A 16,561-nucleotide genomic window follows, 5' to 3' on the forward strand; every position below is an offset into this window, starting at 1 on the left:
CCGTGATTTAAAAGTCTGGCACTAATTTTTTTTTATCAATGGGTAGTGGTAATTTTTTAAGATGTACCACCAGACGGTTATATATCTTGCAAAAAATAATATTCTGACTTTTGAATGAAAATTGCTATTTCGCGAATCTTCAAGGCGAATCTGGCAAGGGTAATGCCGAGAATAAAACATCTGGGACCGAACTTTTTGCAGTCAAGGTATCGCCCTTTATCGGCTCTATATGAAATTAAGTGGTTATATCCTCGAGACAATAATCGGAATAAATGCATTTTTCAACTCCCCATAGAATGCCGTGAAATAAACCTGCCAGACTTTCGAATTCTTCATCAGGACGCTATTACCTACATATACATATGACCCATTTTCGGTTATCCAAAAACTCCCAAAATCTGCTCTGGGCTCTTAGACTATATGATTTAGAAAAGTTTTTTTTTGTCGATGTTTTTCCAATCATACTCATGAAGAGGTAGGAACTGTAACCTTAAAACTGAATAAATAAGCATGAAAAATTAGATTAACTTTTCTGGATCAGCTCGGATGTTAAAGTCTAACAAATCAAAAAATTTATGAAAAATTGATTTTTTAAAGAAAATTTTCGACAACAAAAATTTCTTACAGCTTTAACACCACGGAAAAAATGACCAACTAAAAACAAGGGAACTTCGCATTAAATAAAGCGGATTTCTTCATGGTTTTTTGCCAAGATGATTTCTGTCTTAAATTAAGAGAATAAATCTTCTTAATTTCTTGATACGCAAATTTAAAAGAATTCGACTTAATTTAAGCGGGAAAATATTTTAATGTGGAAATATTTTATTAAAAAAAAAAAAAATAAAAACTGACAACCACTGGGGGTCACTAGGTCTTACTATCATCCTATCTCGCTGTTAATTTTTCAATTTTTATTTTTTGTCGGTTTTTTAAGATGAAAATTCACAGTAAGATGAAATGAAGTTCACCTTAAATTGAACAGAATTTAAGCTTAACAAAACAGACATCTTATTGTTTCAAGGTGGCGGGATTTAAGGTGGACATCATTTTATTTTAAGGTGCCCTTTTTTTCTCTATTTATTTTATCACCATAAGCAACATTTCGAAATCTGGTAACCCTGTTTAGTAAACAAAAATCCAAAAGAAGGTAAAATTTTGCCTGAAATTTTAGATAAAATTCTCGTTTTTAACACCCATATTCTAACGCTACGAGATTATATACATATCGCTCATTTACTTGAAAATTATCATAACTCAAAAAAACTGTTTGTTTTTAGAAAACGAGTTTTAAATTTATTATCGATCTATTTTTTTATGTAAAAAGTTACTTTCTAAAACAAAACTAGTGGTTCTTCTCCGTCAGTTTTTAAAGTTCAAAAATAACTTACTGCAGGATTAAATATTACTTCATTCCAATAACTCCTGCATTAAAAACTCAAAAGTGAGCGATATGTATAAACTGACAATAGCCTCATACCTATTTTTTTTAGTTAAGTTAAAAACTGTGACTATTGAGTTAAAATTGATCTGATGGAAAAATTGATCTGTAGGAAAAGAAAATTCAAAAAATATATATTACAACATTATTGTGCCGATGTAATTTTTACGGTAGTTTTTTTTTTGCTATTTTATTTTAAGATACAATAAATTCGCTATACAATCTAAAAGTGCTCCACAATACCTTTTTTTTTTTTAAAGTATACAATTACATATTTACATTTTACACAGACAAATTACTAAAATATTTTATACACAATTTCTTAAGCTTTAATAATATCACTTAAATATTTTTGTTTTTTTTTTAAATATAATTTAATAATAATTTCTTAAGGTATTTTTTTTTATTAATATTTACAATTTTAAATTTCAATTAAATTAGTTTTCTAAACATCAACCTTCTTGGTGCCATAACAATTCAAAGCTTTTTCCATTTTGGGGGGGTATTATAGATATTTATTATTATTATTATTATTATTATTTTTTTTTTCTTAAAGGAAATCACTTTGAAGCATCATGGCAACTGTTCCTCACCTTTTGTCACTTAAAATAATGCTTTGCGTTGGTGACGAGCCACCATTGCTATTTATGACGCTATGTTGCATTTGCAACGACTGCTGCCGCTGGAAATTATTGTGGTTGTGATAGTTGAGATGTCCTCCGGAATTATTGTTCATGTGCAACGAGGAGCGAGTATAGTTGGTTGAACGACGTGTTGACATGATACTGGTATCTAGGGCACCAGTTGTGGAATGCTGTCGGTTACGTGGAGCTGGCTTACAGCACCAGCAACATAGATAACGATTGAAATGCTGACGGAATACCCCTGAGACGCAATACAATGCTACCGGATTGGCACAGGAGTTCAGGAAACTGTAATGCAAAATAAGGAGAAATGATTAAATTGAAATGTGATTGTGTTGAATTGGTTTGTGATGGTTGAATTGGTATTTGAATGAGAGAGTCAATAAGGGATTTGTATTATTTTTTTTTTTTCATTTTAATTTAACAAAAAGTCAGATATTTTTTTGTTGTTTGTGGATTATTTAGAGCTTACTTAGCTGGTTTCTTTTGTTTATTTAAATTGGATTGATGGATTTTTAACCCTTTTCATATTTTTTTTCTGTATTTGCATTGAAAGGATTTATGATTTTTCTCTCACCTGATGTTCAAATCATGAATAAAAGTCTGTCCCCCCCTTTTTTTTGACCCAAGTCTTGTGTAAGACCCTTTTTCTCTCTTTTAGTTTACGTAAATACTTATTCGTAAATCCAAGGATTTTCTGGTTTTATTGAAAATTATGTAATTGTATTTTAACAAGGATGCCAAAAATAAAAGGTTCCGTCCGTCCGTTCGTAACTTAGACGATTGGTATATGATGGGTGTACCTACCAATTCAATTAGAATTTCAAGTGTGCCTTTGTGTAGGTATAAATATAAAGTGGTCCTACAATGAGGTAGATATTTCTCAGTTTTTGTCGGTTTTTAAGGTTGTAGCTAAGCTACCTCTAGGATACACTGATGTTTTATAGAGAGAAAAAGTAATTTTTTTCACAAAGAATTCATGAGATTTTCTATTTTCATTTTAACTTTGAGTTCAAAGAGAAAATTTAATTAAGTACCAATGGGTCTCTTGATGGTTTTTAAAATAAAGAATTTACAGTCATTTTTTGTTTTTTTTTTGGTTTTGTTTACTGTGGTCAAATATTATGTGGATTTTCTTTGGGATTTTGGAAGAATTTAGGAGGAATAACTTTGATTGAGTCAAAGGTAATTTATCATTTATTTTTTTTTTTGTATATTTGTTTTCTATGGAAACCAAAAAAGGTTTCTGGTACTATTTGTAATGAATAAGTTGGATGACATGTATTTACTTATTTGTATGTCTGAATTTATTTGATTGCTAGTTTTCAAATCTATAAGCTAAGCCAATATTAGAAAAGAAGAAGATAGATATTACTTAGATTGTAAATTAAAAAAAAAACTGTACACATAGAATTTGAACAAATGTGGTTAATATATGGGAAGGAGCTGAACTTGAGAACAGTTTTTTTATTTTGTTAGGTATTTGCATTTTTATTGCGATTGCTTTGAATAGCAGTTTTCCAAAAATTGCAATAACTTGAAAATTTTGTATGGGAGTTAGGTACACATAAGTGAGATATAAAAACACAAAAAAAGAAACAAGTTTTAAAATTTTATAAAAATCATCTCGAAAAAAAAATTTGAATTTCAATCCCTTTTTCGGCAAAGAAAATTAAAAGTATGATATTTGACTAACTTTTTGTACTAATCTAGTAACTAGACATTATTATCTTTCAATTAAGCCATCGAAACCTAAAAAAATATTAAATTTAATATTTTTTATGAATTTTTAAATACACCGAAAAAAAAATTGATAATAACAGCTATCAAAATAACATTTTTGAGTGTTCTTCAACAATTAAAATATCAATTTTGATATTTTATCATATCATTTTGACATTTTTTAATTTAATTGAAATATCATTTTGACATTTTTTTAATTTTAAGTGGATAGTGAAAATTTCCCTTTGACAATTAAAATATCAATGTTTACTAGTTTTTACGTTTTAGTTTATTATAATGAAACCTATTTCTTTCTTTTTCTTTTTTATTATTTTTACTATTTTTATTATTTTAAGTATTTTTTTTTTCTTTTTTCAAAACATTACTGAAAGTGAATATTCTTTACAAAATAGTGGTGATATTATTTTTTCTATTATAGGTGATATAATTGTTTTGTTATTTTCTCCCCAACTATGTGAAGTAAAATCTTATTGCCGATCAAATTTTCTCAGTAAATCATACATTTAACTTCAAAAAAACACAAATCGCCTTTAAATTAGTACAAATTAAGAATTTGTTATTTAATATTTTTCAATAATTTGGAATGAGAAATTGATATGACAAAATGATAATGAAAAATAAAAAAAAAAAAAATCCAAAATGTGACATTTAAATATCATCCTCATAATAAAAAAATATTGTTTTAACATTTTAAATATCATAAAACACATTTTATTGAGCATTTTTGGCTGATATTTAAAAAATGTTAATTTGATAGTTAAAAAATGTTTAATTGATATTTTTCCATTTTGACAACATTTCATATTATTTGAGATTTAATTCCAACAAAAAAAAAAAATATTAGCTTTCAAGATGTATTGTAGGTACTTATGTCATTGTATTTTACTGTAGCACTTGTATGAATTTTAAATTTGTTATACCTAAGCAGCGCTGCCACCCCAAAGATAATTGAGCGCAGTATATTTCAAGAAAAAGCGCAGTAGATTGCAATATACCGCAGTAGATTTTTAAATATACAAACAACATTCAAATCACAGAAATATATTTTACTTCAACACAAATTAAACAATTAGCTCAACAGTAAAAAAAAAAAACACAAAACAGCTCTATTTTCGGTTCCACGTCTTTTCACATAATTTTGTTCCCCCGAAATCTTAACAGGTATTGCGAGTTTCACTTTTAACCAGTAGCCAAAATAAAACTGAGCTAAAAGATGTCGGTAACTTCTCGAATTACCTGAAAAAGAGTTAAAAATACGGCTAGTTTCCCGAACATGAACAACTTTTCGTCCGCAACTCAGAAGTAACAAGTGAAATTGAATTTTTCGTTTGCAATTTTGTTCACGTAAAAGTCACGATAGGGCTGCATTTCAATTTTTCAGTGAATACATTTAGAGTGAGTTAACGTGGCTCAGTATTTAAAATTTTGAAATGGACAATAGGTACTATTAAAATGTTTAAAAGGGGAGTAGATTCGTTTTGCTGCGCAGTACATTTTCATTTGGGCTAAAACGCAGTAGATCTACTACTAAAGGAGTAAGGTGGCAGCCCTGACCTAAGATATAACCATAATGAAATACAACATTTGAATAATTGATTTAAGATGATTTAGATGAGATTTATTTTAAATATAAAACAAAAAATTGTATGACAAATTTAATGTTTTAGAAAAGACTATAAGCGTCAGTTACTTTATATTTATTATTAAAATAAGTAAAATAATATAAGTAAAAAAAGTATTAAAAAAAAGTTTTTCTCAAGTTCATCATTTCCGTCAAAATCGATTAAACGATTCTATGTCAGAGACCGTTTAATTTTTATCCAAAAAAACATTAAATAAATTACGACACCGAAACATAAGTATAAAAACAAGTTTATAATATTAAAGATTTTTAACAATTTGTAGTAAAATATTGTACATATGTGATATGTACATTTTTTTTTAAATAAATACACCACAAATCCTTAAAAATATAAGCTTTTAATAATTTATTCCATGTTATTTATTCTTTTCGATTGAAATTCAACCTTTTTAATAAATAAGATTATAAAACTTTCTTGAGAGACTCGCTTAAAATACAAACTTGTAGTTCAATTGAAAGTTTTATAATCTGACTGTTGCTACCCTCATATTTTAAAGTATTGTATGTATTTCAATGCATATTTAATATTTCTATTATTTTTTCTTATTTCATAGTTTGACTTAATAAAAAATTGAAATTCTTAATCGAGAAATTTATATTCTACGTGATGTTGTAAAATAGAAAACTACCCACACATTAATAAATACGTGCTACCAGAATGTTCAATTATTTTCTTATCGTGACACTTATCAAAACCATAATATATCCTCTATGGAAATTTCTTCATTAAATATTAACCATCATCTTTATTTGTGTGTGGAGAATAATTTCCTGCTTTGATATGTTATTTAACACGTAAAACGATTAAAGATACCTGGCTTTCTGAATACATATCATTCAATCTTCCAACCACAGTGAAAGTAAAATAAAATTGAAAAAAAAAAAATAAATACATGTCCACTGGTTGCTATTTTTATATCCTTTTTACAGTCCGCATAGTGTTCAATCATTTTCAGGCATTTTACGACATTTTCATAAAATTGTGAATAATCGAATTCAAGAGACACTTCCATAAGATTACGTTGACAGGCAATCGACTATGAGGATGGATCACTCAACTGATCCATCCTTATGGTATATCCTGAATTTTTTATTTTCATAAAGGAAAAGTTTTCGCTGTATTTTCTTTTTGTAGAACATGACCAAGTATAATTAACTTTACACAGGAAATTATTCGTCATTGCCATGAGACACACGTATTTTTCTCTTAAGCAAGAAAATTTGCCAGAATTTCTTTCGGTACATGCTGATGGTTTTTAAAGTATCCCTTTCAAAAGGATATCGGTTGAAATCGAGTCAAGGCAACGTTGAAGCTTCCTTAAATGTGGACGAAAATAGCTCACTTAGTTATATTTATTTTACCCGTTAATTATGTAAACACTGTGTTGCTCCTTAAAAGTGTTTGTTTGTATTTTTTTTTTTTTTTCAATTAATTTCAAGCCATTAAATGTCATCAAGTCCTCTTACTTTTCAACTATACAAAATCTTTGAAATCCCTTTCCTGCATTAAAACAAAAAAAAAAGTTCAAAAGATTTTATTTGAAATGAAATTTAAACTTCTAGTCATATAGCACCATCAAAAAGTTTTAAGTTTAAAACATTTTGTCATATCACTTTGCCACAACTTTTCCATTAGACGACACCATTAGATATATAAAAGTTAAAAGTGACAGTCTATGTGACATGAGTCCTTGTTGTAAAAATTGAACGATTAGCCATTAGTTTTTGTTCTAAGATAAATTAATTTCTGTTGGCATACATTTTTAAAATAAAATGCTACGTGACATAAAGACAGTTTGATGGTTTACTTTTTAACATGGTTTATTGCTTTGAAGAAGGAAAGCTATATAAGAAAAAAACAAAAGGATATTCTTGTTGACACTAGACTGATGGTCACCAATTCAACCTTTGATCTTTGTCATTGTTAATGTATGTTTGAGAGCTTTAATAGAATTAGTTCATTTAACATTTTATATTGTTACTTTAAGTATCATGATAATGGAACATGTATTTAAAATAAAATCTTTTCGTCATTATAGCATCTCATATCGACTCATTCCCAGCAATTTATTATTTAACTGCCAAGAAAAGGCTGATCAAAATTTAATTAAAAAATATTGTCAGCCGATGTGATATGTACAACATGATTTTTTAATTAAAAAAAAAAATAATGAACAAAAAAAAAAAAAAAATAGTACGCATACGCCATAGTGACCCACATTTAAATATAAGAGTATATAATAACGTCGTGATTTTACTTCTCCGGCGTTTAATTATTTTTTTTTTCAGTTTTAAGTAAATTTTTGCGAATGAAAAATAGCTTAATTTTTCAAAAAAACTTTAATTATTATTTTGACTAAAATTTGTTTGTGCGATAGTAAAATATACAGCAGGGTGGGTCAAAAAAATCGAATTCTTTTTTTTATTTGGTACTCCGAAAAATCGATTGCTAGACACCTCTAGAATATACACACCAAATATGAGCTCTTTATATTAATGGGAAGGTCCTCCGCTTTTAAATTTTCCATTTTTGCATCAAGCTTCTACAAAAAAAAATTATTTTTTTTATAAATCGACTTTTTTGCAAATTTCTTTGCTTATTCTTGTAGGAAATTGAACGCTCTACAAAAAAGACATTGTACTCTTTTTTCGTTTATCTAACCGTTTAATAGATATTTGAGGTCCAAAAATCGAGAAAATCTTTAAAAATTCGTTTTTTGTTCTTAATTTTGTAACAAATTGAAAAATTATAATAAACAAACGCGCAAGACTTATTCTTGTAGGAAACAGATTGGTCCACAAAAAAGGTCTTAATAATTTTTTTCAATATTCTAACCATTCTAAAGATATTCGAGGTCAAAGTTAAAAAAAAATATGAAAACATTTTTTACTTTTCAAAATTTTCTAATTCACCGAAAATTCAATATTTTCAAATTAGCAAGATGTTTTCTTGTAGGGGCTTAGACGTTCTATAAAAATTTCCTTAGCAGCAAATTAATTGCTTTAACCGTTTAGAAGATAATCGTATTCAAATCGCAATGCATACTTGTATCAAGAAAACTATTGAAATCAGTAGGCATTAGTTTGGATACGAATATCTTCTCAACTGTTAAAGCAATTAATTTGCTGCAAAGGAACTTTTTATAGAACGTTTAAGCCCCTACAAGAAAACATCTTGCTAATTTATAGTATTTTTTTTTTGTAATTTGGGTGCTCAAAAATTTCACCTTGAATTTTTCTATACTTTGATTTTTTTTTCGATAAAAAAAAGAATTTAAAAAAAGCACAAAATCCAAAAATTAAACAAGCTTTATAGTCCAGACAAAATAAACATAAAAAAGAGCAAAAACCCAGAAATAATTCGCACAGGGCTGAAAATTGGTACAGAGCATTTAAGTGCAGATTAAAGAAAAATGTCAAAAGTCCCCCAAAGGTCCCATGGGTGCATAAAAAGTTATTCATGTTTTAATGTCAAAAATGTAGGTTTTTCATATATAACTTTGAAACGGGAGAAGCTATCAAAAAAAAGTATATGGATTATTGTAGGTTTTTAAATTCCCTAAAAATATAATGCAACGCTTTTTTTCTACGAGATATCGTTTAGAAGATATCGTGGTTTTAAAACGTGTCAAATGTCGAAAATATCGGTTTTTTGCCTACTATTACTCTTCTAAAACGATGAGTTCTATCGAAAAGTTGTCTTTGAAAACTTGTAGATAATGTTCTACTAAATTTTTTGTTTTTTTGTTTTGTTGTAGTCTTTCAAAAAGAAAAAAAAAAATGTTTGATTTCTTCAAAATTCAAAAATTGCTAATTTGTCTACATAGCTTCTAAAATATGAGTTTTTGACATATATTTTTAACTCGTATCATATACTATAACGCTTTCCCCAAAAAAGCTGAAGATATGCTTTAGTAACAGTTATCGTTTTAAATGTAGTGCGTTCAAAAGAGTGGTATATATAGAAATATCGTTTTTTTTGTCTATTTTCGTCAAATGGTCAGTTTATCTAAACAAATTTTCAAATCATGTGTATACAGGGTGTCCCAAAAGTTAACGTCGAAACGAAAACGGTAGATAGGGTAGGTGGTGACAGTTATCAGAAAAATAATAAAAAAAATCGCAGCCATATATTTTGTGAGTTATGGGCACTTGAAAAAAAGTCGAAAAAATGGTCACCCTGTGACGGTTTTTCATGTGCCGTGACTACAAATCTTAATTTTTCTCATTTTTTTCTTTTGTTACGGAACCTTGAATAACCCTGCTACCAAATGCATTCAAAAATTTTAACTCAGCTGCATCAGTTTTAAAGCAAATATTACTTTTTTGCCCAACTAAGTAATACAAAATTTTACATGACTCTAATTCAATGAACTGTAGTGTAAAAGAAATGCACTACGATGTTTCGGCAAGTTACCTTAAAAGTTGATGTGTTCAATTCTCTTTTCAAAATGGTATAACATTGTTGAGAATATTCCATAAATAACCAAAATAAAATTTTTTTCTTAAGAAATCCGATTTTTTATTAGGTAATTTTTCCATATTATTTAAGTTTTTGTATTCTGAAAGGTTCTGAAAGAGTTCAAAACTTAAAAAATATGGAAAAACTACCTAATAATAATACCTAATAATAATACCTAATATATATGGCTGCGATTTTTTTTACTATTTTTCTGATATCTGTCACCACCTACCCTATCTACCGTTTTCGTTTCGTCGTTAACTTTTGGGACACCCTGTACTATGTGTTTTTTTTTTATATATTTCAATTAAGTTTTTAGCTCTCCAGAGCTGTAATTAAAATTTTTTTTTTTTATTTGAACAAAAATCAAAAATATCAATTTTTTATACTTAACTCTTGTAAAATGCAGTTTTTGAAAAATATTTTAAATTTTTAATAGTCCATGATGTTGTCCATAAAAAAGATTAAGATGTGCTTTTTAATAGCTACCATCGCACTGTGGGCTAGAACGCTTTTTTAGCTGGAATTAATTAATTAATTCTCGAAATAATCTAAATTTGCAGTTAAAGCCATTAAGATGATGTCGAATGATATAATAATGATAATTTTATGGTACAACAGACACTAAAGATAAGACCAACAACAAAAATAAACGAAATATTATGTTAAATAAGGTTTTCCAATTTACAACAGATATTATTGGTATAAAAAACAAAAAAATGAGTTTTTTGAAGTTTGAACGCATCAAACTCGAAAATGGTGTCATTGAACGCTTACAAAAGTTGTTTTTACTAAATAGGGAAGGTAAAATGTTAACGCAAATAAAAAAAAACCGTTATTTGAAAACATTCAACACGTTTAAGTGGTTTTTTTGAACATTTTTCTCACAATACTTTCAGAGTTACAGCGAAAAAAGTTTGTGCTTGTAGGACATAGTTTTATAAAAAGCATAATGCCATATAGGCTAGCTACTTTTTAAAATTATTTCTAGAGTGTGCCTACGCGTGCCTTTTTTTTAAAGCTTAGGAACATTCGTTTTATATGAAATCGGTGCTAGTAACATACTTTACCTTAAAATTTATAAACAAAAGTTCAATAAAATTACAATTTAATAGCAAATACTATATTAGGATATATCACTAATTGTTAAAACTAGCAAAATTTTCACAATCGATCCGTTAAAACAAACTCAGTAAACGAATATCTGGATAGAGGAAAAAGTGGACTTTTTTGCTTTTTTTTCGAAAACTTGCTTTTCGATTGTGTTTTTATGTATCCAATGAATGCTTTGACCTCAATTTTGAATGAACAATTATAGCTAGTCCATTTATCTATCGAATAAGACTAAAATGAGCAATATTTGAAGAAGTTGACTTTTTAATTAATTTCTGCTAAAATAGCGTTCTAGCCCACAGTGCATCGTTTAGAAGATATTATCTTTCAGAGAGGACTATACGAAAAAATCACGTATTTTATATTATATTCTTTAACACTTAAATCTATCGTAAAACCTGGAAGAAATTCGCATAGAGCTAAAAACTCTAAATTAAAATGTCAAAAATCCCAAAAAATCCCATATGTGCATAAAAAGTTATTCTCGGTTAAATGTCGAAAATAAAAGACAAAACGCATACGATTTTTTCGATTTCGACGCTTTTTGATCGAACCATTTCCTAAGTCAATTAAATTATATTAAAGTTTTTAGTGCGTGATAAAAGCGTATTTTTTGTATTTTAAACTATGTATTTTTTTGAATATTTTTTTTTTTATGAGAAGGCACATTAATTTTTTCTTTTTATTTCGTATTTATTAAAAACAATTTTTTCGTAAACGGTTTCAATTTTTCAAATTATATTTTAATTCCTTGCATATTTCGTTTTAGGTCAATGAGTTTGAAAGAATTGTTTTTATATTTTTTATGTTTTTATGAACGAGAGGGATAATGTTTTATGCCAATTAATTTAATGTGAAAACCGAGACCCTTTGACTTTGTTTAGGTACATATATTTTCCATAGTTTCTCCTTAAATTTGAAACTATAGAAACTCTTCAATATTTTTATACTCCAACAACATTTTTAAACTGATTCTGATTTCTATATAATTTAACCAGAAAAGCCATATAAAGAATTTCTAATAAAAAACAAATAGAAAAAATGTTTATATAAAATTAGAAATTCTTTATACTCGGAGCTAATGGAAATTTATTTTCACACGAAATCCTTCCCCATTTTCAACCAATTTCAATTTATTTTGAATACATAGGGGTAGTTATTACTCAAAAAAAGAGGGAAAAAAATTCAACTTACCTTGTGCAAAATCCAATTATTCTCGTAACATGCCAAAAGTCATTAAATTCTTCTTGCGATTGTGGATTCAATTGAAACCACAATGAAAATAAATGTGATGGAAAAAAGCACGCGAAAAACACTGAAGAGAGAAAGATAATTATATATAAAATTGTAGAACAAAAAAAAAAAAAAAATCAACCATAAATCAAAAGATATTAAATCAAGTGTTAAACGGATAACCTATTATAGATTAATTTTTTTTTTGTTTTATATATTTATTTATGTATGTAACTTACCAACCACAAATGCAACCACCATGCGTGCAACATGACGCCTAGCACGAGCTTGTGCCCTACTTTGCATACCTAATGCCTCGCCAGGCATCTCTCTGGCGCTAATGTGCAATCGGTTTGCCATCAGTATGTAAAGGGCTCCAATTATGGAAAGTGGAAGCAAATAATAGACGAACGCTTTTGCCACAACCGTGTATCTGATAAAAAAAAAGGGATAGATTGGAAGGGAGATTATGTTAAACAACAAAACTGGATCATTTGTGTCATTGTTTTATAAATCAAAAATCAATTTAAAGGGACAACAATTTATTTATATAAATCCTAAAGCATTTTTTTTTGTACAGATTAAAACTATCGGTAGAAAAATGTGTAGATATGATGTTTTTTAAAATTCTTTTGGGTAATTTGCATACAATACCACAAAAAAGTTTATGACAGGATAAGAAAAAAAAAAATATCTAAAAAACAATGCAATCGTTGTGACTGTGACCAAAAAAACACTCCTATTGGATTTTTTTAAACCGTTTTTAAAATTGGGAAATGATGATTTATCAAGCTGTTAAACTCAAAATAGCCCTGTTTTATTTTCGCCGTTTTATTTGCGATGCAACAAAAATAGTATTTCCCTTTGTTAAACACGGCTAATGATACAATCGGGCCCTTTGACACGCACATGCTTTAAGGATATTTTTATTTTTACCTTTATAAAATGTATATTTTTATAGGGAACCAAAAAAGGATTAACTTTTAATCTCAATGGAATATGTGGAATGTTTTTATTTAGTCCAATTCAATGATTGAATTCAGTTTAAGCTGGAGAAATAATCTGTCTGGTTATTTTTTATTTATTGGAAAACAAACAAATGTAGGTATGGAACATCTATTAGTTAATACGCTCTTTGAGCGTATTAAGGGGTACTTTTTGGCAATTTAATTTTATAATTTAAATTTTTTAATTAAAAAAAAATGTCAAGCATTTCTTATATGAAAAATATGAACAAAATTTATATCGTAGGTACATGATTTAAGGATATAATTTCTTAGGTAAGTACCTATCATATGCCAATTTTAAAATCCAGATAATTTTCTCTAAAATGGTTCCAATGATTTTGTTAATAGTTCAGTTAGCGTTAGTTTTTAGACAAGGTTTAAAGAAAAATGTTTTTTTTTTGCGAAAATCATTATTAACAGTATGAAATTCAATAAAATTCATACAAAAGCATTTATACAGTTTTAATACAAATCAAAAATAAAATTTTAAAAAAATCATTTTTTGAATTCCTGCAAAATAAATGTGAAATTTTTTATTTAAAAAATTGATTTCAAAAAATTATACTGTAATTTGCACCTATGAAAAAATTGACTTTAGTGACCTCTCCTGTCTCACCAATGCAAGTTACTTTACGTCGCACAAGACAATTTTTATAGATTGTTGAATCCTGAGTAATTTGGTTTTTGTTTATTGATAAAGCATAAAATGCAGCTGAGTTATACAAATTTTCACGTGTACTTTATGGAAATATTCACAAATGTATTTTAGGGTATAATATTTTGAGGGAATTTTTTTTTTGAAATTTTATAATTTTGAGAATATTCTTACACTATTTAAAATGTTGGCGTAGTTTCTACTAAAATTTGGGTTAAAACACCAAAATTATATTTAAATTCAATACATTTCTAAGTCTAATGCAATACCTATTTGTCGAAATTTGGGCTAATTAAATACTTTTGTATTTAAAAATAAACGACGATTTCCCAAATTTAAAGTTTCAGTTTATTATAAAGATATAAAATTGAATCGTTATATTTGAAAGTGGTATAAGTCCATGTAAAAAAATAAACGGCTAAATTGATTATCAAACAATTTTCTTAATAAAAAATTGCATCCATTAGATTTGTGATTTACTCCAATTTATATTTTCACAAAAAATCCGTTAAATTTTTGTGTTTGATTAAAAAAAAAAAATGACATTTTTGAAAAGCATGGAAAATGTGATTTACCTAAACAATTTTCAAGTATAACGACTCAATTATTTCTCTTTCTTTTTTATTATTTTAAGTATTTTCGTTCTTTTTTCTTAAAACTGTGTAATAAAATCGAAATATTAAGAACTTTTTTTTAGTTGTCTTAAAAACTACGACAGAATTTTTAACCTTGTAATAGTTATACAAGAGTATAAGTAAGGCTTATATCATGTAAGGCTTATATTAAAAACTTTTAAAGGTTTAATGATTTTCGAAAATATTTATCCTTTTCTTAATATTTTTAAAATTAAAAAATTGCTAAAAAGCTCGCATTTTTGAAGATTTTCCAAAGCCTTTTTTATTTTTTTGCAGAATCTTGCTAAACAGAATTATAAAAAGCAGAATTGTGTTCGTACAGTGATGAAATTTGACATGAATATTTATTGGTCGTATGTAAAATACAGAAAAATAGGATGACAGCGAGAGCTGCCCCACACCAAGAATGCAGGTTTTCCACATTTATTTATTCTAAGGAAAGTCATAAGTCTACCTCCATTGTTCATGTTCATGTTCATGTTCATGTTCATGTTCATGTTCATGTTCATGTTCATGTTCATGTTCATGTTCATGTTCATGTTCATGTTCATGTTCATGTTCATGTTCATGTTCATGTTCATGTTCATGTTCATGTTCATGTTCATGTTCATGTTCATGTTCATGTTCATGTTCATGTTCATGTTCATGTTCATGTTCATGTTCATGTTCATGTTCATGTTCATGTTCATGTTCATGTTCATGTTCATGTTCATGTTCATGTTCATGTTCATGTTCATGTTCATGTTCATGTTCATGTTCATGTTCATGTTCATGTTCATGTTCATGTTCATGTTCATGTTCATGTTCATGTTCATGTTCATGTTCATGTTCATGTTCATGTTCATGTTCATGTTCATGTTCATGTTCATGTTCATGTTCATGTTCATGTTCATGTCACTTCTCTTGCAATCAAATTCTTACGAAGAAAAGTTCTTTTCATGTCCCTTTTGGCTCATATTTTCATTATATGAAATACCCAATAGATTTATTTATTTCGAAATTTTTGTCATAGAATTTGCATTTAAAATATTTTTGATTACAAAAATAAAACACCTTACAAAATCTTACCAACTTAAATTTCTTATAAGAGTTAGACAATGTTGTTCACTTTACTTACGATTGCAAAAGTTATTTTATTGTAAATCAGAATAGAAATTTTTAAGGTTGAAACTTTCTTAACATTTCGAAAACAAAACACGTGAATACTCAGGAGAGACAAGTTTATTTGTCAGGAGAAATTTCTTATTGACAGTACAAAATCTAACAAACTTTATCTTCTTCTTATTATAAAGTTTTTTTTTTAAATAAACTTTAAATAACTCTGTATTCCCTTTTGTTCATTTTTGGAAACCTAATCCTTTTTTGATTAATATCAAAGCATAATGTGGGAAAATAAAGATATTATTGTTTAAATAAGAACCCACAGCAAAGTTTTGGTAGTACGCAGTATTATAATACCTAATTGTATGCATCCTGAAATATTATATCAAAAGTCTGACAACTTATTCCTCTACTCTACCAAAATGACTGTAGGCTCTTGGTTTATTAGAAAAAGCAAAAAGCACTAATTCCAAGATTGTAAAAGGATGTTTTTTAGTGCATATCCCAAAATTTCCCCTTTTCTCAAAAAATACCAATTTTTCATAGATACGAATGTTTTTTTCATTGCATTGTTTTGATTCTTAATGATAATAATTATGAAAACCTTCAATCGCGACTTGCGGACATGATATTTTTCTAGACTTTTGAGGTATATTATCTATAGAATGTCAAAACGAAGATATTGAGCAAAAAAAATTTCTATTAGCATTCATTCCTTTTTTCACCTTATTTGACTGTATTAACAATAAAATTCCTAAAACTTCATTAATCAATTTCCAAAAAAAATATTTATTTTTAGCATAAACGTTTAAAGAGAAAATTAATCAACTCGGTGATTAAAAAAAAAATTAAAGTTTTACTTCAAATGAAATTTACAGTGTGCCTTCA

The 16,561-nt window shown here is 27.4% G+C and overlaps 1 protein-coding gene across 1 annotated transcript in view; it reads right to left on the minus strand.

Moving 5' to 3' along the window:
* Positions 1–1,651: 1,651 nt before the first annotated feature.
* The window catches only part of LOC129917913 (neuropeptide CCHamide-2 receptor-like), a 59,706-nt gene continuing 44,796 nt past the window's right edge, over positions 1,652–16,561 (minus strand). The window contains exons 4-6 of the mRNA XM_055998139.1: positions 12,515–12,708; positions 12,237–12,357; positions 1,652–2,370 (exon numbers count right to left, since the gene is read on the minus strand). Coding sequence (XP_055854114.1) covers positions 2,028–2,370; positions 12,237–12,357; positions 12,515–12,708 — 658 coding nt within the window. The 3' untranslated portion in view covers positions 1,652–2,027. The remainder of the gene's footprint in view (positions 2,371–12,236; positions 12,358–12,514; positions 12,709–16,561) is intronic.

This window comes from Episyrphus balteatus, chromosome 4 (assembly GCF_945859705.1).
Source record: "Episyrphus balteatus chromosome 4, idEpiBalt1.1, whole genome shotgun sequence".
NCBI classification, from domain to species: domain Eukaryota; kingdom Metazoa; phylum Arthropoda; class Insecta; order Diptera; family Syrphidae; genus Episyrphus; species Episyrphus balteatus.